Below are 25538 nucleotides of genomic sequence, written 5' to 3' on the forward strand. Positions count from 1 at the left end.
GGACTGTGCATGTAGAAATTTTTGAAATGGTGTATCTTTGGCTATGTGTATTTTCACCAAAAAAAAAAAAAATGAGGTTGAGAAGTTAGAGGGTTGATACGTTGTGGGGTTGTTAACCAATGTCATAAAACAACATGTGTACTTCTGTTTCATGAGAAACTATTTGTTCTGTAAGTCTTCACCTGAAGTACAATAAAAATAAAAAAATTGTTCAAAGACAAAAAAGAGTATATAATGAACACCTCTGTGTTAAGAAGTAGGTTTCTACAGTATCATTCTGGAGTTTCACTGCATGCCCATTAACCATGGTTAATTGAACCAATCGCCAATCATTATCCATGTAGCTTGTTCCCAACATTTTGCTATTATAATCAGTGTTATCGGTGAACCCCCTCGGAGTAAACCTTTTGTAGACTCTTAATTATTCCCTTGCAGTCAAGCCTAGAAATGGAATTGCTGTGTTAATGCTACAAACTTTCTGGAGATTTCTGACACATACCGTCAAACCGCCCCAGTTGAGTTTTAATGCAGGTACCTGCCCTACCTGACCTGTCGAAGAAGGGCATTTTATTCTAAGGAGAAAGAACTAGTCAGTCTCAACTCAAAAAAGGTGTAACGCACAATCACATTTGATTCTTTGCATGGAGTTTGTTCTTTGCACTGCTTCTTGGGAGACATTTGTTTGGTCCCAAAGGTTTGCTGCATCTTTGTGAAATCAATACCATTGATTTGAATTCCTGTTTTTGGCAAAAGATCTGTGCATTTGATCAGCAGCTCTCCTTTCTTTAGGATTCTAGCCTGGGAGGGAATCACATCAGGATTAGCTCAGTGGCCAGAGCTCAAGGCTGGCTGGGGAGGGGGCGGCGCTACGGGGCTGGGGCTGGAACCCAGGGACCAAAGCAATCCATGCTGTTCTCCTGTACGTGACTTTTAAAGGTATGCTGGCAGCACGCACGGCTCCTGGCAGCCTGTGAGCCTTTGGACCTTAGAACCCTGCCCTCTGCCGCCACAGAGCCCAGCCTGCTCCTTTTGGTCACAGAGACGGAGCGGGGCCCATTCTGCTCGGAATTTCAAACTTCAGCAAAGCAGCAAATGCAAAGCAAAGGCAGGGACACAACTTCTTGGCAAGAACTGCACCTTGCTTCACCTGCTAACTCTGTTTTCAGAAAATGGTTTGGACTTGCAGTCCCACGGCAGAGCAGATGGGTGATTCTGGTTCAGTAGTGGGAGCACGGGGAGGCTATATATTAACCATGACTTACGCGGGCCTTCATGAGCGCCAGGGCCCTCTCCGACAACCCAATCAGCCTCATGCAGTGGTGGATCCTGCCAGGACCCAGTCTGCCCTGGGCGATCTCAAAGCCACGGCCGGGGCCCAGGACTATGTGCTCCTTGGGTACGCGCACGTCCTCAAACAGGACTTCACCGTGGCCACCTGAAAGACCCAAACACATCACCATGAGCAACCTGCCGTATTTGTTTTCTGCCTCAGGTCACCTCATCGACTGGCAATATTCATGCCTTTATTTTAACCCTCAAACTGTGACATGGCTGAAAAGGTCGACAGCAGCTGATTGGGCTTTATAATGTCAAACGAGTATTTAGCCATTCCTCTTATAAAGCATGATGACTGTACCTTATGTTGAAACTCTCCCATAGTTTGTGACCCTGCGGGAATGCTGAAAGGAAAACGTGAATGCATTTAGCTGAGGAAAAGCGCCCTGTGCGAGGACCACGCCAGGGTGTGCCTGGGCTTCAGCTCTGCCCCCTGGAGCTCGGGGGGAAGAGTGACCACAGCAGGTTTGGGGTGCACACCCTGCTTCCTTCCTCTGCCCTGGGAGGCCTCCTGGTCTCGCACAGATTTCAGCTTAACTTCTAAGCCAGTTAAAAGAGAACAAATGCCTGAGTGCCTGTCTGCAGTCTGTGTACATGGTTTCTGTGTGTGTATGGAATGAGTGCAGGGGCGAGTGGCCCTCCAGATGTTGTCACACCCGGAACTGAGCAAGGGCTGCCCAAAGCCACTCTCCTGAGGACCAACTCCACCACCCAGAGGTGCTGCTGCAGCATGCGAACCAACCTGGCGCATCCTCCAGCCCGAATACCGTCAGGGACCGGATGACTTTGATCCCCGGGGTATCCATGGGGACCAGGAGCACTGACTGCTGCTGGTGGCGCGGGGCCTGCGGGTCTGTTTTCCCCATAAACACGCAGAGTTGGCAGCGAGGATCCAGGATGCCTGCCAAGAAAGTAGAGGGACAGGCCCTATCATCTGACGCCAGGGCCATCAGCCCTCCTACCCCCGCAGGCCTGGCACAGGGACAGCAGAGCCAGCAAGCAGGCAGAGCTTGGGAGCCTCAACGTGCTCAGAGGGTTTGCAGGCTCTTGACCAGAAATGCAAGCAACTGGCTTTTGCCTGTGAAGAATGAATCCAAAATCATAAGAGCAATTTTTTTTTTTTTAAAGTACCACGTAGAGGTGAAAACATACAGACAAGAGGCTGAAAGCTGCTCCTTTGTCCTTGCCGGAGGTTCGGCTCTGGTTCCACGGGCAGTATGAACAATGTAAGGGGTCTGAGCACGGGCTTCACAATCAGGCAAACCTGGGATTCTGGGTTCCCTACTTAGTAGCTGGGGATTACTACCTCAGGCTGGTTACTCTCTGAGACCTAGTTTGCTCGTCTGTAAAATCTGGGGAGATATGGGGGCTCAGCTAGATAAGGTGCGTGCAGTACTCAGGCAGGGCCCTGCCGAGGCAGCGCCGGGTACACAGCAGGGTTGTGCCTTGTTGTGGTGGTTGTTAGCTGCCGTGGAGTCAGGCTGCGGATTCACGGCGACCCACGCGCAACAGACCGAAGTGCTGCTTGGTCTGCGCCATCCCCATGATCGGTTGGGAAGCTATAGGCTTTCGCTGGCTGATTTTTGGAAGTAGACTGACAAGCCTTGCTTCCTACTCCATCATAGTCTAGAAGCTCTACTGAAACCTAGCACCAGAGCCCTCATGATATAATAGACCTGATCTAGGAGCAAGGGGAAGCCACAAAGGAAGTGAACTTCCAAAGGGAGGTGCAGGAGGGAACGAACAAGAGATTCCTAGAGTCACGAGAGCAGAGGGTGTCTGTCACATCTGTTGCCATCTGATGGCATCTCCACCCCCCTGCAGCAGCCCTTGAGAACCACGCACTCCGTATGGTGTTGCTGCTCTCACATGGCTTGCTGCCTCTGCTGGGCACAGAGACGGATCTTCTTTGCCTCTGCTGAAAAATGGTCCCTGCCATTGGACAAAAGGAAGGGACAGAGAGGCATGCTTGTCAATACAGACCCACTGAAGTGAAACTGAAAAGTGAATTTCAGGCCAAATACCTGAGATCCACCACTTGCGACCGTTTATGACGTAGCAGCCATTCTCCTCTCTGATGGAAGACTCGATGTTGGTGGCATCTGACGAGGCAACCTGGGGGAGGACACACTCCAGTTAGAGCACTCCCTGTGGGGCAGGATCAGCTGGGCCCGGCAGCGAGGGTCTGGCCTGCTCAGAAGGGGCCTCTGTGGGCTGGTGGCCCCTGAGCAGTACCTGGGGCTCCGTCATGGCAAAGCAGGAGCGGGCCCTGCCCTCCAGCAGAGGCACCAGCCAGCGGGCCTTCTGCTCCTTAGTGCCATATCGCACGAGAAGCTCCATGTTCCCTGTGTCTGGAGCAGAGCAGTTAAAGATCTGCAAAGGAGAAACAGCATAACGGTGACTCCCACATCCACACTGAAGACTTCAAGTGCCCTGGAAGCAGTGGGCCGGGACCTCTTCCGGGTCACCGACCCCTCTGACCATCTAATAAGAGTTCTTCCTCTTCCAGAGAAATGCAGATACTCCACATTTTGCTTTATGTATTTTGGGGCTCTGAAGTTAGGTGCATATGTATTTATAACTGTTATTATCTTCTTGATGGATTGACACTTTTATCATTATATAATGTTCTTCTTTGTCTCTTATAACAGATTTTGACTTGAAGTCTATTTTATCTGATATTGAAATCACCACCCCAGATCTCTCTGGTTACTATTTGCACGGAATATTTTTTTCCATCCTTTCACTTTCCACCTACCAGTGTCTCTGTGCTTAAGATATGTCTCTTGTAGATAGCATACAGGTGAATCTTTTTTTTTTAATCCATTCTGCCACGCTGTGCCTTTTGATTGGAGCATTTTATCTATTTACATCACGGTAGTTACCAATAAGAAGAACTTATTCTGCCATTGTGTTATTTTTGTGTGTTTGTTATACATTCTTTGAGGAGCTCTCGTAGCAAGCACACTAGAGTAAGCACTCGGCTGCTAACAGAAATATCGGCAGTTCTAACCCACTAGCTGCTCAGTGGGAGAAAGATGTGACAGCCTGCTTCCATAAAGATATACAGCCTTGGAAACCCTATTGGGCAGTTCTACTCTTCCTATAAGGTCACTATGAGTCAGAATTGATTTGACAGCAACGGGTTTGGTTTTGGTTGATACCTTCTTTGTGACATTTTCAATATAATATCTCAGACCCCATGAAGCCCAGCCTCGGAGCCCCTCCTTATGTAAGAGAAGGAGAAAGAACTAGAGGTGGGGGTCTGGGGTGGGGACTGGAGACTAACAGGAGACCAGTAGGCCTGCGCAAACCCCCTAGTGGCTTTCTTGCTCCAGCTGCCTGCCTGGAGTTGTCCTCTCCTCATTATGGGAAGTTCACGTTACTATCAGGGCTCCTGAACCCAGCGTAAGCCAGAGGGAACTCTATTCATGCGGGAGAGTGATCGGCAGAGCGTGGTAAAGACGTTCTCGTCAGGACTCAGATATTCTCGCGTGCCCACGACGACTTTAAAGCAGGTACCTCCGGAGCGTACAGAGAAGAGCCCATGAGTTCACACAAGTGTGCATACTCGACGTTGGTCAGGCCTGCCCCATACTTTTTCTCGGGATCAGTCTCCAAGGGTAGGAAAAGGTTCCAGAGTCCTTCGGCCTTGGCTTTTTCCTATTATGGGAAAAATAAATCAGAGAACCACAGTGAATGATATCACTTCGACCCATGGAAAACAATGGGGGGTCGGCGGGGGGACTGGAGAGAAGAAGGCAAACAGCCAAGGAAGAAGTGCACGCCTAGAACAGTGACCTGACTCCACACCGCAGGCTGGACAGAGACTCTGCAGATCTGCAGGTGGCATAAGCGTGAGGCGGCCCCAGCGCAAGATCAAGTCCTACAGCAGTGTGCGACTGGGTCCCTCCCCCAAGTCTCCATGTCCCAGACACCCCCACTTACTCCTTATGTCATCATTACTAACATTAATTTTGAGTATTATTACAACGTGCTCCCAGAGTTCCCGGGTTGTACAAATAGTTCACACGCTCAGCTGTAAACTGAAAGGTTGGGGGTTTGAGTCCACCCAGAGGTGTCTCAGAAGAACGGCCTGGTGATCTGCTTCCAAAAAACCAGCCACTGAAAACTCCATGGAGCACAGTTCTACCCTGAGACATACAGGGCTGCCATGAGTCAGAACTGACTTGACAGCAGCTGGTTTTACAGGTAGCTGCTGTGAGGAACAGGGCCTGGTCCCCTCAGCTGCAGCCTCAGCACCTTTTCAAGGTGGATAGGAGACCCCTGAGCACACCTCCTTTATGAGGTGAAACTAGTTCCTGGGACAAGTACAGCCTCGTTTGCCTCACTGTAGCACCTGTCTGGGTGACCAGCAAGTCCAGCCTTGGGGTCAGGAGCTCAGGCTGTCAGCCCGCCTGGGGTCAGACCCCTCACTGCCCCATGCTGACTGGGAGACCTGGGCAAGATGCCTGAGCTCTGAGATTCTGTTTCCACGTGTGAAATGGGGATGTGACTATCCCCCTATCAATCAGGCCGAGAGAGATGCAGCAGTGGAAACTGAGCGTGGCTAACTAGAGGAAAAAGGAACCCAGTGGGAGGGCTGCCAGGAACCCTCCAACTGGACAGGAAGACTAGAGAACAAGGCTCAGCATGGACAGGAGCCAGGGAAGCTGGAGGACCATGCTGGGAGAGGCTCCCTGGCCACTCCACCAGGCCTGCTGCTGTGGAATGAGTGAGTGCCGACTGTCTGCAGTCTTGCTGTCACCCTGCTCACTGCTGCAATCTCAGAAAGGAGAGCCTGGCTGGCCCAGCTAGGCTCCTGTGCCCACTTCTCGGCCAGGGAGCTTTTGCCAGACTGTCTCCAAAGGGACAAAGGAGATGTCCAAAAGAAACTGGGGTGCTACTACCAAGGGAAGGCGGAATGGACACCAGGCAGCCCAAATCCAACAGACATCCACCACACCCACCTCACTGGGTTGTTGTAGTGATTAAATGAGCTCACACATAGAGTGTAAAGTGCCTGATACAGGTTGCCGGGCTGCGGTTGGCACTAGAGATTATGAAGAACGGGAAGGGATGTGTAGGAGGCCAGGGAGTTCTGAGAAGAGGCAGAATAAGGAAATGAATATAATCATCTCTTTGTCGGTATTTCCTGAAGGGGGAAAAATCACAGGTTTTTATTTTTTTTTTACTGTACTTTAGATGAAGGTTTACAGAGCAAACTAGTTTCTCATTAAACGATTAATACACATATTGTTTTGTGACATTGGTTCCCAACCCCACAACATGTGAACACTTTCCCTTCTTGACCTTGGGTTCCCCATTACCAGCTTTCCTGTCCCCTCCTGCCTTCTAGTCCTTGTCCCTGGGCTGGTGTGCCCCTTTAGTCTTGTTTCATTTTATGGGCCTGCTGTCCCCATTGGTGGAAGGGTGAACCTCAGGAGTGACTTCATTACTGAGCTATAAGGGTGTCCAGGGGCCCTACTCTCAGGGTTTCTTCAAGAAATCACAGGTTTTGAGCCCAGAAGACCTGGATTTGAATCTAAGCCCTGTTATTTATTAGCTATGTCCCTTGGACAAATCTTGTTTCTTCACCCTTAGGTGGAGGATAATATGGCTTATACCTGGCAGGACCTGGAGGCACACTGTAAATGGCTTCACACTCTTCTCAGTTATGCGTGGTCATCACACTTCGGATGAAACTCACAAACCAAGATTTCACCCGTGTACCCAAACACGCACTGCTCAGCCTGCTGCTTTACCTTGAGGTCCTCTATCAGTGGGGAGGGGGTCCATCGGTCTGCCGAGGCCTGGTGGCTCCGCAGCTCTTGCTCCACAGGGTACACATGCTGCTCTATGAACTGCTTCAGCCGGTGGTACAGCTCTCTGACTGGCTGGGAGAGGCCCTCGGGAGAGATGACCAGAGCTCCCTTTGAGGCACAAGTTGGGGAAGGTTCTGGAAAGGAGCTATAGCTCCTCATGCCTGTGATGCTCAGCAGGGTCTGTGGGCTGGCCCGGGTGTGAAAGGACCTCAGCAATGGCTTTGTGGCTGGCATCTTTTTGAAAACCCGGAATCCTTCTTTGACAGCAAAATCCCACGCCAGGTTAGACATAAATTCCGTCAGCTTCCCAGTTTGTTCAGCAGTTGCTGAGCTTGCTTGCCCTAAGCAGAAGAAAAGAAAAACAGGTATCAGTGCTGTGATAATATCGGTTATTATATCAGCAGCTCTAGCATTTGCTGAGTCCTCGCTATGGACCAGACAATGTGCTATGTGCTTACATGTATTATGTTGTTATTGTTGGACGCCTTCGAGCTGATTCTGATTCATAGTGACCCCATTAGACAGAGTAGAACTGACCCATCGTTTTCTAGGCTGTCATCTTAACAGGAGCACATCACCAGGTCTTTCTCCCGCAGTGCTGTTGGGTAGGTTTGAACTGCCAGTCTTTCAGTCAGCAGCTAAGTGTTTAACCCTTGCCCCATCAGGGCTCCTTACATACTGTTGTGTGTATATTGTCTCTTTCCAAGGGGCTTTTCTGCAGCCAGCTCTCTTGAATTACGTTTAGCATTTCCATGTCCTAAAGAGACTATTTTCCTTATGCCTTTCGATTCAATAAACGGATCTTCACAGAGGCCCATTCTTCTTCCAGCTCCTGCCACAGTCAATTGGTAGCTCTCAAAAGAGAGCCATTTTAAAGATTTTTACACTATTCTCTACAAGTTAGGAACCAAATTCTTTTGCTACCTAGCAGAACATGCAGCCCACCAGACCTCCACAGGTATTTATGGGTGCTGGGTATGGGCTGAGGCCCTGGGGGATCAGCCAGGAACCAGACAGCACCTTCCCTGGGTCGCATAGGCACAGTGAGGGCCCATGAGCAGGACTGGGTGACGTTTTCCCCTTGTTGCTCAGACTGTACGTGTGACATCAAAGGCAAATTAAAAGAAAAAGTTGCCGCCAAGTTGACCCCACTCATGGCGACCCCACGTGTGTCAGAGTAGAACTGTGCTGCATAGGGCGTTCAGTGGCTGATTTTTGGTAGTAGATTGCCAGGTCTTTCTTCTGAGACACATGAGTAGACTCAAACCTCTAACCTTTAGGTTAGCAGCTGGGCGCTTAACCACTGCACCACCAGGGCTCCTTTAAAGGGAAACATACCCCCCTTAAGTTCATTCTTACTCACAGTGAGCTTCTTTTTCTAACAGAGTATGAAGCGTATTCTTAATTTTCTTCTACCTAATTGGATCTCTCTGAGTCGGAATCGACTTGATGGCTCTTTGAGTGCTGCTTTCTTTGTCTCTTGGAAACTCCCTTGTATGAGCTTGGGTTGATTTAAAACTATCGCTTCCTGTATATTTTCCCAAATGTAGTCCCAAGCAGAAGAGGGCATGTCACTGAAGTCCACCCAATTGTCAGCTACCAGCACTTCTTCCTTTTTAGAATTTTAATAGCCAGCTACAAGACATCCAAGTGGAGCCCTGGTGGCACAGCAGTTAAGAGCTCAGCTGCTGACCAAAAGGTCAGCAATTCAAATCTACCAGCTGCTCCTTGGAAACCCTATGGGGCAGTTCTACTCTGTTTTATAGGGTCGCTATGAGTTGGAATCAACTCGACGGCAACGGGACAAGAAATCCAAACCCGCACCCAGTTATTAAAAAAGGAAAGTGATAAACGGGGTGGTTTGGTACAGACTGTAAATCAGTCGCTGGGCCTCTGGTCTACACGCTCCACCCCCTAGAGAGAAATACTCCTTCTCTAAACCCCATTTTTCCACGGCAGTGCCAAGTATCCCAACTGTTCAAACAGAACAGTGATTATGACAGCTAACTGTATAAAACAAACGGATAGAAATAACATTTCTCTTCATATAGCTGGTGGTTTTCTTTTTTCTTCTTGGATATTTCTACACTATTCTTTTAAAAAATGGATTTTGCTGTTTTTGTGTGCAAAAACTAAGCCGCTTCCTCAGTGTGTCTGGTTAGCTTCTCAGGTGGGAGAGAACGGACAGCACGGTTAGGAACAGAGGAATAAAGGCCTGGAAAGACAGCTCATCTCGTTTTCTGTGTGGAGGCGAACACGTGGGGGTGGTACCTCTCAGCCAAGAGGAACACAAAGTCCAGCCAATGTCAAAGGGCTTTCTGATAGGCAAATTTAGGATGAGCACAGTGGGGCTTACAGGTGCAGGGATTCTGGATGGATCTTTTTTTTAAGGGATAAATTATTATACTAGAAAAAAGTTTTTAATTTTGCAATTACAAGTGAAATAGTATTTGTTAGAGTAGGAAATGATAGAATCAAGATTATTTCTGGGATGGCTGTGTTATAGAAGCCTAAAGCTACATTTTAAAATAGATGTTTTATTAGTTGTATATAGTACATGCTACCAAGATAAAATTTGACTTTTATATCAGTGAATTTTCTTTAATTACTATAATACCTCAGCTTTTAATATGAAATAGAAGCTTATGATTAAATAGATAAACTCACTGCAAAAAAGTTCTGAATTTTAAAAACCACCTTCCTTTTTAAAAGTCTTTATTGAGGAGTAATTCACATCATTAACAGGCAACATTCTGCTCTCCCCAGGGCACACTGTTTCCTTTTGAGAAATGGGGCTGAGAAGGAAGGAAAATAATTTGATATACTTCCATATGATTGAATTTTTACTCTGTGCATATATGTCTTCATTTTCAAAATTTTTTGCATTATTTTAATAAAAAACAAGGTTAAACGGCAACTTGAAGATTAGATAGCAAACGTAGGGGGCAGTGAGTTTATATTAATGCGGGAACAATTCAGAAAAGGAGGGTGAGATGGTTGCACAATTTGAAGAATATAATCAATGTCACTGAAGTGCACATGGAGAGATTGTTGAATTGGCATATGTTCTGCAGTGTATATTCTCAACAAAAAAAACAAAAATATTATAAAAAGATAAAACATATATACTATTCTCAACAAATGGTTGAATTAACTGACTTTTGTAGACATTCTGGCCAAATTGGTGCCTTAAAGCCTCTGCAGTCCACTTGAGGGGCTTCCAGGTAGAAGAATCTTGCTGGCTGTGACTCATCCCCCAAGCAGCTTTGTGAGGTGCCATCCCACATCTGAGTGAGCGCTTGTGAGGTGCCATCCCGTACCTGTGAGTGAGCGCTTGAGAGGTGCCATCCTGTACCTGTGAGTGAGCACTTATGAGGCGCCATCCCGTACCTGTGAGTGAGCGCTTGTAGATTCCCTGCAGGATGGCGGCTATGCGGAAAAAGGAGAAAGCCACGTAGAAGCTCCAGTTCTCAATGGGAGGGATCCCCATGTGAAGACAATACATCCTGAAGTACTCTTCTGCTGTAGGGATTCCCAGCTGAGTCAAGTCACAGTCACTCAAACCTGAGGAACAGAGCCATTCCCAGGCAGTCACTCTCCACTCCCCTGTGGCTGGTGAGCATTTAAATTCTGAAAATCACTGTCTTTGGAAATTAGTTTCATAGCTAGCTCAAGGGATTAGCTCATTATTTCAGTGGCTCTTCCTCCCTCAGGTGGCAGAGAATCCAGCCATGAAGCTATTACTCACAAATTGGCTCTTAAGGTTTAAGACTAAATCTGCAGTAAAGGAGGGGTTGGGGACCTCCAATTCTACCTGACCACAGCTCAGGGTAGATGCGTATTATCTTCCACCAGGCATTTGATAAAAACTGGTATTGAAAGAGAGATCCGCCCAGATTATGAGGAAGATAATTAAAACAAATAAAAACTTTCACTGATGTGCTTCATTTGTACATTTTCATGGTTTAGAAGCATGCAATGTATGCTGTTTCTAGGAATTCATCCTAGGAGTTTACTTTATATACTGGCAAAGATACTGCTACAAAGATGTTCACTGCCTGTTTTTTGGGGGGGTGGAGAAGAGGAAGGTAATAGAAAAAAAAGTAAACAAATTAAATATCCAAATATCAACCAAACCATCTTGATTTGGTTTGATCAACCAAACCAAATGTCTTTACTAAGTTAATCAGGACATTCTAAACAGTAAAATCCTGTGCCATTATTTAAAAAATGATGCTGTAGAAGAGATACCGGCATGAACACGTTAAAAATATACAATTAAGTGAAAAAAAGCAGGTCATAAAAATAGTGTAATCCCATTTTTGTTTCAAAAATGTGTATGTACACATAGGAGAAAGGATGACAAGGATAGACACTGAAGTGTTAGCAGAGGTTACCTCTGGGACTACTGATGATTTTATCTTTTTTCTCTTTGCTATCTGTTGGCGCTAATGTTTTCACAATAAACTTGTATTTAAAAAATATAAGTTAGTTGATGAGCGTAAGAGGTATCTATAAACACTTTTTATTTAAAATACATGCTAACCCCACTTCCCCCCAATTGTTACAGGAATGCATTCCAATTGCATTTACTACCAAAATCACCAGGAGTTCAATTTCATGCCCAAACTCAATCCCAAACAATGTCAGCCGAGTTTGGTGTTCTCCCTGCCCCACCCCCAGCAGCAGTCCCTACCTCGAAGCACTGGGAAATCTGATGGCAGGTAGTAAGCCAGGCAGCTGTAGGCTACATCCGCCAGGGGATCGCCTAAGGTAGACAGCTCCCAGTCCAGGACAGCAAGCACCTCAGTCTTCTCTGGATGGAAGATCAGGTTGTCAAGCCTGAATAAGCCATAGAGGAAGTAGAGAAACAGCTCTAAGAATGACCATCACTAGCAGGTTCTCTGAGCAGGGTCTCTTCCGTTTGTCCGTCCAGGTGTACCTTCTCTACCTCCTCTGTACCTCCCTCCACATCCAGATGGGCTCAGCCCCTGGGAGGCACCGGCCAGAGATGAGAAGAACTCTGGTTACTTATTCCACAGCTTCCTCTCTGCAGATAGCTGAGGGTGGCTGGATTCCTCCCGAGGGCCCAGCTTCCCTCAGGCGGCCCTCTCCACTTAGCTACCTCTCGGGATCTGGTAATTTCTCCCTCCCTGTGATGGCCTCGCTATGAGTCCAATCGACCCAGAGGCAAGGGGTTTGGTGATGGCTTTAAAACAGGTCTGTAAATTCTCTGACATGCCTCCCACAAAAGTCTAATTCTTTAACCTTGAAGCTACTTGCATCTAATGAACATACTGGAGGAGGTGAGGCTTTGTGACTCCCGGGGCTAGGTCGTAAAAGGTGATACAAGCTCTGCTTGGCTCTCTCTCTCTTAGAAAGTGCACCTTTGGAGCCGTGAGCCACCAGGTGAGAAGACTAGCATCCCAGAAGCCACCAGGCTGGCGAGACCACATGGAGAAACCAGGAAGGGAGAGGGACGCTGAGGAGCCCAGCTGATTGTGTCTTCTCCGCTCAGTGCCAGGCATGTCACGTGAGTGAGCTTCCAGGTGATTCCAGCCCAGCCCTGCCTTTGAGCCGCCCCCACTGCAACAAGCTGTCCTGCCCCAGAGTGCAGGCTCATGAGCAGAATAACTGCTGTCATTGTTTCAAGCCACTAAGTTTTAGACCAGTTTGCTAAGCAGTAGTAACAGCTGGGATGCACGCTTACACCTTCAGACCTAGGGGGAAAACGCCAAACCCACTGCCATTCATAGTGACCCTACTGGACAGAGTAGAACCGCCCCCACAGGGTTTCCATGGCTGTAATCTTTACGGACGCGCAGCCTGCCTCATCTTCCTCCCACAGAGCAGCTGGTAGATTTGAACCTCCAACCTTTTGGTTGGCAGCTGAGCACTTAACCACTGCACCACCTAGGGTGGTACTAATTCCCAGCTGTTGCTGGCCCCGAGTTCCACACTGTTCTTTGGTGGTTCCTCACAACCATGCTCCACTCCTTTACTAAACTCCCTCTACCAGCCTCTTTAAGTGGTCCCCCCATTTCCTGCCAGGACTCTGATGCGTACCATATTAAAACAAACAAACAAAAAGATCAAATATGCAGAAAATTTCACAGAATAAGACCCATCTTCCAGATTTAACAGATGTTAACACTTGGTCAAATTTGCTTCAGATTTTTTAAAAGTGAAACATTACAGATTTAGCTAATGGTCTCCATTTCTGTCCTCTCCCTTCTTCCCCCAAAATAACCGCTATCCTGAAGTGGGAATGTATCAACCCCAGACATTTGAATATTCTTTCCTACCTATGCATGAATCTGTAAACCCTGAAAGTGTTCTTTAAATTATTTTAAATTTTCATAAATGGTATCACACTATATGTATCCTTTTGGAACCTGCTTTTTTTGACTCAGCATGATCTATTTGAGATTTATCTATAATGACTTATGTTGAGTTAATTGGTTTATTTTACCTCCTGAACAGAATTCCAGAGCCCTTGTGGTACAGTGGTTAAGAGCTTGGCTGTTAACCAAAAGGTAGGCAGTTCAAATCCACCAACTGCTCACTGGAAACCATATGAGGCAGTTCTACACTGTTCTATAGCATCGCTGTGAGTTGGAATCGACTCAATGGCATCCAGGTTTTTTTTTTTTTTCCAGATTATATAGAATTCCAACCTATGCTATACAAATACAAGCATGGCAAAAATGAACATCTTTTGTGAGTCTCCTGGTGCACAGCCACAAGTGTTTCTCTACAAACTGTGAGTTGTAGGGTAGGCCCACCTTCAACTTCACTAGTTACTACTTTTCAAAGTAGTTGTAGCTCTGTACTGCTTAATCCAGGTCTGTGCCTGGCACAAAATATACTCCCCTGCAGGACTGGAGTACCTAATGAGCAGTTTACACAACCAGAGATGATAAAGCAAGACACTCAACCACCACTGATCATTCTGTGGGTTAAGACATGTTCTCCCATCTATCAATGGCTCAAAATATCTTTGCAAGTGTAAATCAAAAAGCAGCACAATGGGGTGTGGGGGGGGGGCGGGAGAGAGGAGCTGCTATTGGCATCTAGTGGGTGAAGGCCAAGCATGCTGCTCAGCATTCTACAAAGCACAGGACAGACCCACAACAAAGAAGTCTCTGGTCCCAAATGTCAATAGCGCTGAGGCTGAAAAACTTGCCCTAATGACCATGTACAAGAAGATACTTTATAAATGGTAATAATTCCCAACTGTAAATTAGACCCTGTTGAAGACTAAGGTGCATCTAACCCAAGCCATGATATTTTCAATTGCTTCATATGCATGCAAAAACTGGACAATGAGTAAGGAAGACCAAAGAAGAATTGATGCCTTTTAATTATGGTGTTGGCAAAAAATACTGAATACACCATGGACTGCCAGAAGAATGAACAAGTCTGTCTTGGAAGAAGGACAGCCAGAGCACTCCTTAGAAGCGAGGATGGCGAGACTTTCTCTCACGTACTTTGGACATGTCATCAGGAGGGACCAGTCCCTGGAGAAGGACATCATGCTTGTAAAGTACAGGGTCAGCAAAAAAGAGGAAGACCCTCAACGAGATGGACTGACACAGTGGCTGCAACAATGGGCTCAAATAGCAACGAATGACGCAGGACCGCGCAGTGTTTCATTCTGTTGTACACAGGGTCGCTATGAGTCAGAACCGACTCGATAGCACCTAACAACAACAACAACAAACTGGACCAAGACCAACTTCCTGATTCCCCCTTCAAATGCCCTTCCAGCCATTTTCACACATAAGCACTCAGCCTCCTTGAGGTATGTCTACCTGAAGTCCCCGTGCACCACCGTGGTCCTCTGCTCCTTGGGAAGATGGAGCGGCAGCCACTCGATGAGCCTCTCCATTGCCGGAATGGTGCTGGTCTCCGAGGCGCGGTACTGCTTAATCCAGGTGCGCACCTGGCGCGGAATATAGTCCCCTGCAGGAAAGAGGGTTAGAACACAAGGAAATGATCTAGACACATCTATGACAACTGGCATGGTCTCTTAAAAAACTCATGAAAAGAAAAGGGATGGGGAGTGGTCTTGGCTCCTTGATTAGATTCTGGTTTGGGGGGAGAAAAACTTTTAAAAGCTATTTGGGAAATAAGTGGGGGAAATCTGAAGTCTCTAAGGGTTTTGAAAATTCATCAATGCAGTAAAGCCATTTGTAATGCTCTGTGGTGGTGCAGCATCTTCTATGAGAGTACTTCCTATGACTGGGGAACTTTCCGTGTTAGGGTCCTGCTGCCCCACAGTGAGGCCACCAGCTGTTTTGTCTTAACTGGAACACTGTGGTCTCAGCATTGTTCCCAGCTGCACAGCCTCCAAGTCTGATGTGTCCCGCCCAGAGAGCCTTTGAGCTTCCTAACAGCTGTTAATAATTCCTTTTCAGCTAAACACCAGTGGTTGGCTAAGAGCATGGACTCTGGAGTCCACTGCTGGATTTGAAGCCCAGCTCTGCCATTCTCTGGCTGTGTGATGGCAGGCGGGTTACTTTACCTCTCTGTGCATCAGCCTCCTCACCTATGAAATGGTAAAACCTTTGGAACTGTTCCTGGCACGTAGGAAGTTCTCAGGGTCAGAATACCCAGTAAGCAAGGTAAGCACGGGCTTACTGTGCTTCCTAATCTGTAGTGACCAGTGTGAAATTGGTCACTACCGACTAGGAAATAGGCACAAGTAAGCCCGTGTTTACCTTGCTTACTGGTTAATCTGCCCCTGTCAGGGACAGTAAATTTGAAAAGAGGCTTTGACTCTGTAGGAAGGTGCTGCGAGGTTGGGAGACAGACAGATGCCAGCCATACCTAGAAGCAAAATCTCTGATGTGGTGAAAAAATGTGAAATTGTTCACTACAGATGATCTAGTAAGCAAAGTAAGCACCATGCTTACTTTGCCGACTGGATAATCCGCCCCTGGAAGTTCTACGTAAGTGTTTGCTTCCACCATGTGTCTGTCAGTTTCGGCGTTTCTCAAGCTGAAAGAACCGAAGAAAAAATTCAAGCCTCAATTTGCAATACTGAAGGATTCTATGGGGAAAATATTAAATGACGCAGGAAGCATCAAAAGAAGATGGAAGGAATACACAGAGTCACTGTACCAAAAAGAACCTTGGTCAACGTTCAACCATTTCAGGAGGTAGCATATGACCAAGAACCAATGGTACTTGTCATGGATTGAATTGTGTCCCCCAAAAATATCTGTCAACTTAGCTAGGTCACGATTCCCAGTATTGTATGACTGTCTACCATTTTGTCATCTGATTGATTTCCCTATGTGTTGTAAATCCTATCACTATGATGTAATGAGATGGATTAGTGGCAGTTATACCGATGAGCTCTACAGGATTAGATAGTGCCTTAAGCCAATCTCTCTTGAGAAATAAAAGAGAGAAGTGAGCGGAGAGACACAGGGACCTCATACCACCAAGAAAGCAGTGCCGGGAGCACAGCACGTCCTTTGGACCTGAGGTTCCTGTGCTGAGATGCTCCCAGACCAAGGGAAGACTGATGACAAGGACCATCCTCCAGAGTTGACAGAGAGAGAAAGCCTTCCCTTGGAGTTCACACCCTGAATTTGGACTTCTAGCTTACTGGACTGTGAGAGAATGAACTTCTCTTTGTTGAAGCCATCCACTTGTGGTATTTCTGTTATAGCAGCACTAGATAACCAAGACAGTACTGAAGGAAGAGGTCCAAGCTGCTCTGAATGCACTGGTGAAAAACAAGGATCCAGGAATTGACAGAATACCAACTGAAATGTTTCAACAAACGGATGCACTGCTGGAAGCACTCACTTGTCTACGCCAAGAAATTTGGAAGACAGCTGCCTGGCCAACCAACTGGAAGAGATTCATATGTGTACCCATTCCAAAGAAAGGTGATCCAACAGAATGCAGAAATTACTGAACAATATCACACGCAAGTAAAATTTTGCTGAGGATCATTCAAAAGCAGTTATGACAGTACATCAACAGGGAACTACCAGAAATTCAAGCCAGATTCAGAAAAGGACATGGAACCAGGGATATGCTGATGTCAGATGGATCTTGGCTGAAAGCAGAGAATACCAAAAAGATGTTTACCTGTGTTTTATTGATTATGAAAAGGCATTCGACTTTGTGGATCATAACAAATTATGGATAACATTTCGAAGAATGGGAATTGAATTCCAGAACACTTCATTGTGCTCATGAGGAACCTGTACTTAGACTAAGAGGCAGTCATTCAAACAGAACAAGAGGATACTGTGTGGTTTAAAGTCAGGAAAGGTGTGCATCAGGGTTGTATACTTTCACCATACTTATTCAATCTGTGTGCTGAGCAAATAATCCGAGAAGCTGGACTACATGAAGAAGAATGAGGCATCAGGATTGGAGGAAGACTCATTAACAACGCGCGATATGCAGATCACACAACTTTGCTTGCTGAAAGTAAAGAGGACTTGAAGCACTTATTGATGAGTATCAAAGACCACAGCCTTCAGTATGGATTACACCTCAAAAAGAAAACAAAAATCCTCACAGCTGGACCAATAAGCAACATTATGATAAACGAAGAAAAGATTGAAGTTGTCAAGGATTTCACTTTGCTTGGATCCACAATCAGCACCCATGGAAGCAGCAGTCAAGAAATCAGACAACGCATTGCATTGGGCAAATCTGCTGCAAGAGATCTCTTTAGTGTTAAAAAGCAAAGATATCACTTTAAGGACTAAGGTGCGCCTGACCCAAGCCATGGTGTTTTCAATCGCCTCAGATGCATGTGGAAGTTGAACAATGAATAAGGAAGACTAAAGAAGAAATGATGCATTTGAATTACACTGTTTGGCAAAGGATACTGAATATACCATTATCTGCCAGAAGAATGAACAAACTTGTCTGGGAAGAAGTACAGCCAGAATGCTCATTAGAAGCAAGGATGGTGAGACTTCGTCTCACGTACTTTGAACATGTTATTAGAAAGGACCAGTCCCTGGAGAAGGACATCCTGCTTGGTACAGTAGAGGGTCAGCGAAAAAGAGGAAGACCCTCAACGAGATGGACTGACACAGTGGCTGCAACAACGGGCTCAAACATAGCAACAGTTGTGAGGATGGCTTAGGAACAGTGTTTTGTTCTGTTGTACACAGGGTCACTATGAGTCAGAAGCTACTCGACGGCACCTAACAACAATATTGTTGTTCTGTTATTTATACTAAGAAACCTGAGAGAGAGCACAGCTGAGGGATTTTCAAGCTACATCTGGGAATGTAAACTGGAAAGAGTTCTGGAGTCAGCCTGGCTCACAGTCAAGTTCTGCCAACTGATTTAGCCTCTCCGAGCCTCCATTGCTTGCTTCAGCCATACAATGAGGGTATTAATGCCCATATTTTGTAGGGTTGTGTGAAGACTAAATGAAGTTCATGTATAACATGCCAAGTACAGGGCTGGCCCAGAGGCTGCTTACTGTCACTATTATCAATATCCAACTCCACGTTGGGTCCCTGGCTCTGAGCCACACCTGCACCCCTCATCTGAGAGAAAACTGCTCCCCAGATGCTGAAGGGTTTGAGACAAGAACCAAGCGACCAAGCTCCCTCTGCGGAGTTCACTGCACTCCCAAAGCATCTGGACACCAGCCCTTCAGAAGATCCAGCTGGGCCACGAGATGTGGAGATCACAGTCCAGAGGAACTGAACCTGAATTCTCAAACTTTCAGTATTCAGGAATTACAGGGGATAGAAGATAGTAAATGAAGCCACAAGGAAATGATATAGACACATCTATGACAACTGGCTTGGTCTCTTAAAAAACTTAAGAAAAGGTAGGGGGAGCATTCTTGATTCTTTGATTGGATTCTGGTTTTGGGAGAAAAAACAGACTTATAAAAAGATATTTTAGAAATAACAGAGAAATCTGAATATACACCAGGTGTTGGAGATTCAAGGAAAATGGTTCATTTTCTTTGATGTGATAATGGTATTGGAGAATGTCCTTATTTTTAAAAAAGCACACTGAAGTATTTAGGAGTGGAGTGTCATGGTCTCTGCAACTTAATTGTACAAATATATAGAGAGATGATAGACAGATAGACAGATAAGAAGTGAATATGGCAAAAGTTAGCAACTGTTAAAATTAGTAGTGGCCTGTGATAGGTTCAGAACTAGGTCCATGACCCGTGCTGGGCCAGGAACTCTCTCTTTGGCCCGGGGCTGATAATCTGGTAGCATATAAGCCTGGAGCTGGTGGCAGCCTCATCAGCAAGTGGGAAGAACTTGAATGAGAATGAAACCAAAAGAGAAGGAAGCCAAGCTAAGAGAGAGAGAGAAACTAATTCCTGCCATTGTCTGAGCCCCTGGATGCTGTGTCCAACATGAGCCCAACACTTGGACTTTCCAATTACAGGTGCCAATAAATTTCTCTTGCAAGTTTAGCCAGTTTAGATTGAGTGGGTTTCTGCAATTTGCAACTTTAAGAGTCATGGGGTGCTACCAGTGTCAGACCTTAGGTAAGAAGGAGTAGGAAGTTAGCAAGCCTGCTAGGTTGGAGCAAAGTGTCTGAAACTATTGTTCATTTGGGGGTACCAATCCTAAAAGCAGTGCTACTAGTGGGGAAACAAGCAGCACAGGAGACGGGCTGGCTTCTCCTCACCTTGTTTCCCGTAGTCTTCGAGGCCCGCAGTCCTGAGGTCCACACTGTGAATTTGGCCCAAGACTCTGTTCATGGCAGTATATATGGCCCGCCTCTGGCTGGGGTCCAAGCCTGGTAGAGAGGGGTCTTTGTAGATGAGGCCTGGGCAGTACTCCATCAAATAGAAGGGGGTGCCGATGACACTGGGGGGACACAGATGGAGCATTTCAGGGCACTGCTCTGTGTAACTGTTCTGCAAGCTTGCTCTCCGCATTGGTGGAAGAGGTCAGACCCAGAGTGCTGGCCATTTCCTTTTTCCTTTGCACATAAAAACAGGGCGTGCACACCACCCCTCCCCAGTCAATACACACACACACCCATCTATACTTCTTCGCCTCTCTCTTCCCCTGGTCCATTCACAGACGTCATCAGAATGGGTTTAAATGTGATAATACGAGAAAGCAGCATGGTGGAGAGTAGGGGCTTTGGAGCCTTACAAAACCAGGTTCAAATCCCACCTCTGCCCCTTACTGGCAGTATGATCATGAGCAACTTACTAAACCTCTCGGACGTTTGTTTTTTTAATCTGTAAAGTGTACCCACTTCAAAGGGAAGTTGTAAGAATTAAGGGAGTGAATATATGTGGAGTGCCTGGCATGGTGTCTACTTTTAATAAGGATTCACTAAATATCCCTTCTTGTTATCAATGTTATTTTTATCATTATTTGGTGGTATGAATGGCACACATATCATCCTATAGTATTAAGGTGACCCACAGAAATGTCTTTAATCTTTTAGTTATTACTAGAAATTGGTTTACTGTTCAAAAAAAGTTTTGAGAATTCTACCATTATAGGTGTTCATTCTAACTTGAAAAAAACTGTTATAAAAGATATTCTTGATATAATTTAGGAAATTCAGACATAGGCTAGAAATTAAATATTATAGAATTATCATTAATTATAATAATGATGCTGTGGTTATAAAAGGAAACGTCTTGATTTTTAGGAGATGCATGATGTCTGCAACTTACAAATGGTTCAGCCAAAAAAATAATTACACATATACATACTCTGACCCTTCAGTTAGCAGCCAAGCACTTAACCACCGTGCCACAGGGCTCTGATATATATAAAGCAGCCCTGGTGGCACAGTGGTTAAGAACTCGACTGCTAACCAAAAGGTCAGCAGTTCGAATCCACTGGCTGCTCCCTGGAAACCCTACGGGGCTGTTCTACTCTGTCCCGTGGAGTTGCTATGAGTCGGAATAAACTCAACGGCAATGGCTTTTTTTTTTTTTTCAATATATATGTCACACACACATACATATACATACCCACACATATACAGAAAATGAATGTGGGAAAAAGTTGACAATGTATTAATCTAGATGAGAGCAAATGGGTATTCTTTATACTATTATTTTTTCTTTCAACTTTTCTGTATATTTTGAAATTTTCCTAATTATAAAGTTGAGGGAAAAAGAGACACTTAAAAAGCATGTTACAAAGCAGTCTAAAAAAAAACTTTAGAAAGACCACAATAAAAAAAATCAACAAAAACACAATAAACATTTAACAAAAACTGGTAAAACTAAATGGATGTGTATTTTTAGAACATAAAAAAAAAAAAAACTTTCCTGCCAATTTTCACAAAACAGACATCTCTTTATCTTTCAGTATAACTTAAGAGATCTGTTTCAGATATTTAACCTCCTGGGGGAGGCTGTGATAAGATGTCTTTTCTCTCTTGCCCAAATTTCATTTATTTTTTCTTTAACAAACTGGAAACTGAGTTAGTATGTGGGATTTTCCCTCCTATACCTTGACGATGCAACGGGAAGATAAATGTGAACGTTACCTTGAGTCTTCACAGAGGTCAAGGACTTTGGGGACAGGCACTCCGGCCTTGGCAAGGGCTTTCATGATCCTGCCAGAACAAACAAAAATGATCTCAACTGCTGGCTGAACTGATGAGATGTTCTGGAAATTATTTTTCTTATTTAGAAATTAGTACACGCAGAAATTAGAATGGAATTCTAAAAAATATTCAGGTGACCCAAAAGAAGGCAAGAGAGGAGGAACAACAACAAAAAAAAAGATGGACAAACAAATAACAACATTGTAGACCTAAATCCAAACATATCAATAATTACGTTACCTTTCATAGACTGAACACTCCAATTAAAAGACACTGTCAGACTGGATAGAAAAGCAAGCCTATCTATATGCTGCCTACAAGAGAAATACACTAAACATAAAAACACAGAGAGACTAAAAATAAAAGAATGGAACAGGGAGTTCCATGCAACCAATAAGCCTGAGATCGCTTGTATGACTAAAGCACTATCAGATAAAGTAGACATCAAGACAAAGAGTATTACCAGAAACAAAGAGGGATATTTCAAAATGATATAAGTTAATTCATCAGGGAGACATAACAATCATAAATGTGTATAACCCTAATAATAGAACTTCAAAATACATGAGACAAAAATCATCAGAATTAAGACAGACATGAACAAGTCCACAATCATAATTGAGATTTTAATACCCCTTTCTCATAACTGGTAGAACTACTAGACAAAAAAATCAGTAAAGACATAGATCTAAACAATGCTACCAACCAACCTGACCTAATTAACATTTTTCAAACACTCACCCAGCGACTGCAAAATACACATTCTTTTCAAGTGCCCACAGTATGTTCACCAAGGTAAGTCATATCCTGGCCCATAAACTAAGTCTCAGTAAATTTCCAAGTATTTCTATTTTACAGATTATATTCTCATATGTCAATGGAATCAAACTAGAAATCATTAACATATGATGTCTAGAAAAAACTTAAATGTTTGGAAAAACATACTTCCAAATAACCCATGAGTCAAAGAAGAAATCACAAGGGAAACTAGAAAATTTTTCAGATTGAATAATAATGACAATAAAACATGTCAAAATTTGTGAGATGCAGCTAAAGAAATTCTTAGAGAGAAATTTATGGCTTTAAATGCTAATATTAGAAAATAAGGAAGATTTAATATCAATGTCTTGAGGATATACCTTAAGGTAAAAATAGATAAACCCAGAGTAAATAGATGCAAGGGAATAAAGAGCAGAAATGAATGAAATAGAAAACAAACAACAGAAAAAGTTAACAAAACCAAACATTGGTTCTTTGAAAAGATAAACATAATTGATAAATCCCTACCTAGGCTACCTAGGCTACAGAGAGAGAGAACGCGCACAAACACAAATTATCAGTCAATACTGGGGGCGGTGGGATATCAGTACCGATCCTACTTACATTAAAAGGATAATAAGGGAATATTATTGAATATAGTGAACAATAAGTTTGACAGCTTGGATGGACAAATTTTCAAGGACTAATTTGTTGAAAATTACAATTCACCAAAACTAACACAAGATGAAATAAAATGTCTGCATAATCTTATATCTATTAAAGAAATTCCACCACATGTCTGTCAGTTTGTCATACTGTGGTGGCTTGTGTGTTGCTGTGATACTGGAAGCTTTGCCACTGGTATTTCAAATACCAGCAGGGTCACCCAGGGTGGACAGGTTTCATTGGCACTTCCAGACTAAGACAGGCTAGGAAGAAGAACCTGGCAGTCTATTTCTGAAGGACTGGCCCGTGAAAACCTTATGAATAGCAGTGAAACACTGTCTGATATAGTGCCAGAAGATGAGCCCCTCAGCTTGGAAGGCACTCAAAATACAACTAGCGAAGAGCTGCCTCCTCAAAGTAGAATCCACCTTAATGACGTGGATGGAGTCAAGCTTTCAGGACATTCATTTGCTGATGTGGCACAACTCAAAACGAGAAGGAACAGCTGCAAATGCCTGTTAATAATCAGAATGTGGAATGTACAAAGTATGAACCTTGGAAAACTGGAAGTTGTCAAAAATGAAATGGAACGCATAAACATTGATATCCTGGGCATTAGTGAGCTGAAATGGACTAGTATTGGCCATTTTGAATCAGATAATTATATGGCCTACTATGCTGGGAATGCCAACTTGAAGAGGAATGGCATCGCGTTCATCAACAAAAGAAACATTTCCAGGTCTAGCCTGAAGTACAACGCTGTCAGTGACAGGACAATATCCATATGCCTACAAGGAAGACGAGTTAATACAACTATTATTCAAATTTATGCACCAACCGCTAAGGTCAAAGATGAAGAAATTGAAGATTTCTACTAACTTCTGCAGTCTGAAATTGATCAAACATGCAATCAAGACACATTGATAATTATTGACAATTGGAATGCAAAAGTTGGAAACAAAGAAGAAGGATTGGTAGTTGGGAAATACGGCCTTGGTGACAGAAATTACGCTGGATATCGCACGATAGAATTTTGCAAGACCAACGACTTCTTCATTGCAAATACCTTTTTTCAACAACGTAAATGGCGACATTACATATGGACCTCACGAGATGGAATACACAGGAATCAAACTGACTACATATGTGGAAAGAAATGATGAAAAAGCTCAATATCAACAGTCAGAACAAGGCCGGGTGGAACAGACCATCAATTGCTCAAGTTCAAGTTGAAGAAAATTAGAACAAGTCCACAAGAAACAAAGTATGACCTTGAGTATATCCCACCTGAATTTAGAGACCATCTCAAGAATAGATTTGATGCATTGAACACTAATGACCGAAGACTAGAAGAGTTGTGGGATGACATCAAGGACATCATACGTGAAGAAAGCAAGAGGTCATTAAAAAGACAGGAAAGAAAGAAAAGACCAAAATGGATGTCAAAAGAGACTGAAACTTGCTCTTGAATGTAGAGTAGCTAAAGCGAATGGAAGAAATGATGCAGTAAAAGAGCTGAACAGAAGATTTCAAAAGGTGGCTCCAGAAGACAAAATATTAAAATGAAATGTACAAAGACCCGGAGTTAGAAAACCAAAAGGGAAGAACATGCTGACCATTTCTCAAGCTGAAAGAACTGAAGAAAAAATTCAAGCCTTGAGTTGCAATACTGAAGGATTCTAGGGGCAAAATATTGAATGACGCAGGAAACATCAAAAGAAGATGAAAGGAATACACAGTCACTGTACCAAAAAGAACTGGACGACGTTCAACCATTTCAGGAGGTAACATAATCAGGAACCAATGGTTTGAAGGAAGGAGCCCAAGCTGCACTGAAGGCATTGGCGAAAAACAAGGCTCCAGGAACTGATAGAATACAAATTGAGATGTTTCAACAAATGCATGTAGCACTGGAGGTACTCACTCACCTATGCCATGAAATTTGGAAGACAGCTACCTGGCCAACCAGCTGGAAGAGATCCATATTTGTACACATTCCAAAGAAAGGTGATCGAACAGAATGCGGAAATTATCGAACAATATCATTAATATCACACACAAGTAAAATTTTGCTGAAGATCATTCAAAACCGGTTGCAGCAGTACATCATCATCAAATTCAAGCCAGATTCAGAAGGGGGCATGGAACAAGGGATATCACTTCTGATGTCTGATGGATCTTGGCTGAAAGCAGAGAATACCAGAAAGATGTTTTATTAGCTATGCAAAGGCATTCGACTGTATGGATCGTAACAAATTATGGGTAACACTGCAAAGAATGGGAATTCCAGAACACTTCATTGTGCTCATGAGGAACCTGTACATAGACCAAGAGGCAGTTGTTCAGACAGAACAAGGGGATACTGCGTAGTTTAAAGTCAAGAAAGGTGTGTGTCAG

The 25538-nt window shown here is 44.4% G+C and overlaps 1 protein-coding gene across 1 annotated transcript in view; it reads right to left on the reverse strand.

The window, feature by feature from the left end:
• ACAD10 (acyl-CoA dehydrogenase family member 10) overlaps window positions 1-25538 on the reverse strand; it is a 53590-nt gene that overhangs the window by 7050 nt on the left and 21002 nt on the right. Inside the window, exons 8-18 of the mRNA XM_004379072.2 lie at window positions 21657-21725; window positions 19818-19999; window positions 14975-15125; window positions 11857-12002; window positions 10551-10724; window positions 7101-7501; window positions 4858-4998; window positions 3571-3708; window positions 3360-3450; window positions 2078-2236; window positions 1263-1435 (exon numbers count right to left, since the gene is read on the reverse strand). Of these exons, the coding sequence (XP_004379129.1) occupies window positions 1263-1435; window positions 2078-2236; window positions 3360-3450; window positions 3571-3708; window positions 4858-4998; window positions 7101-7501; window positions 10551-10724; window positions 11857-12002; window positions 14975-15125; window positions 19818-19999; window positions 21657-21725 (1825 nt within the window). The remainder of the gene's footprint in view (window positions 1-1262; window positions 1436-2077; window positions 2237-3359; window positions 3451-3570; window positions 3709-4857; window positions 4999-7100; window positions 7502-10550; window positions 10725-11856; window positions 12003-14974; window positions 15126-19817; window positions 20000-21656; window positions 21726-25538) is intronic.

The sequence above is a fragment of the Trichechus manatus genome, unplaced genomic scaffold (assembly GCF_000243295.1).
Source record: "Trichechus manatus latirostris isolate Lorelei unplaced genomic scaffold, TriManLat1.0 scaffold00061, whole genome shotgun sequence".
NCBI lineage: Eukaryota > Metazoa > Chordata > Mammalia > Sirenia > Trichechidae > Trichechus > Trichechus manatus.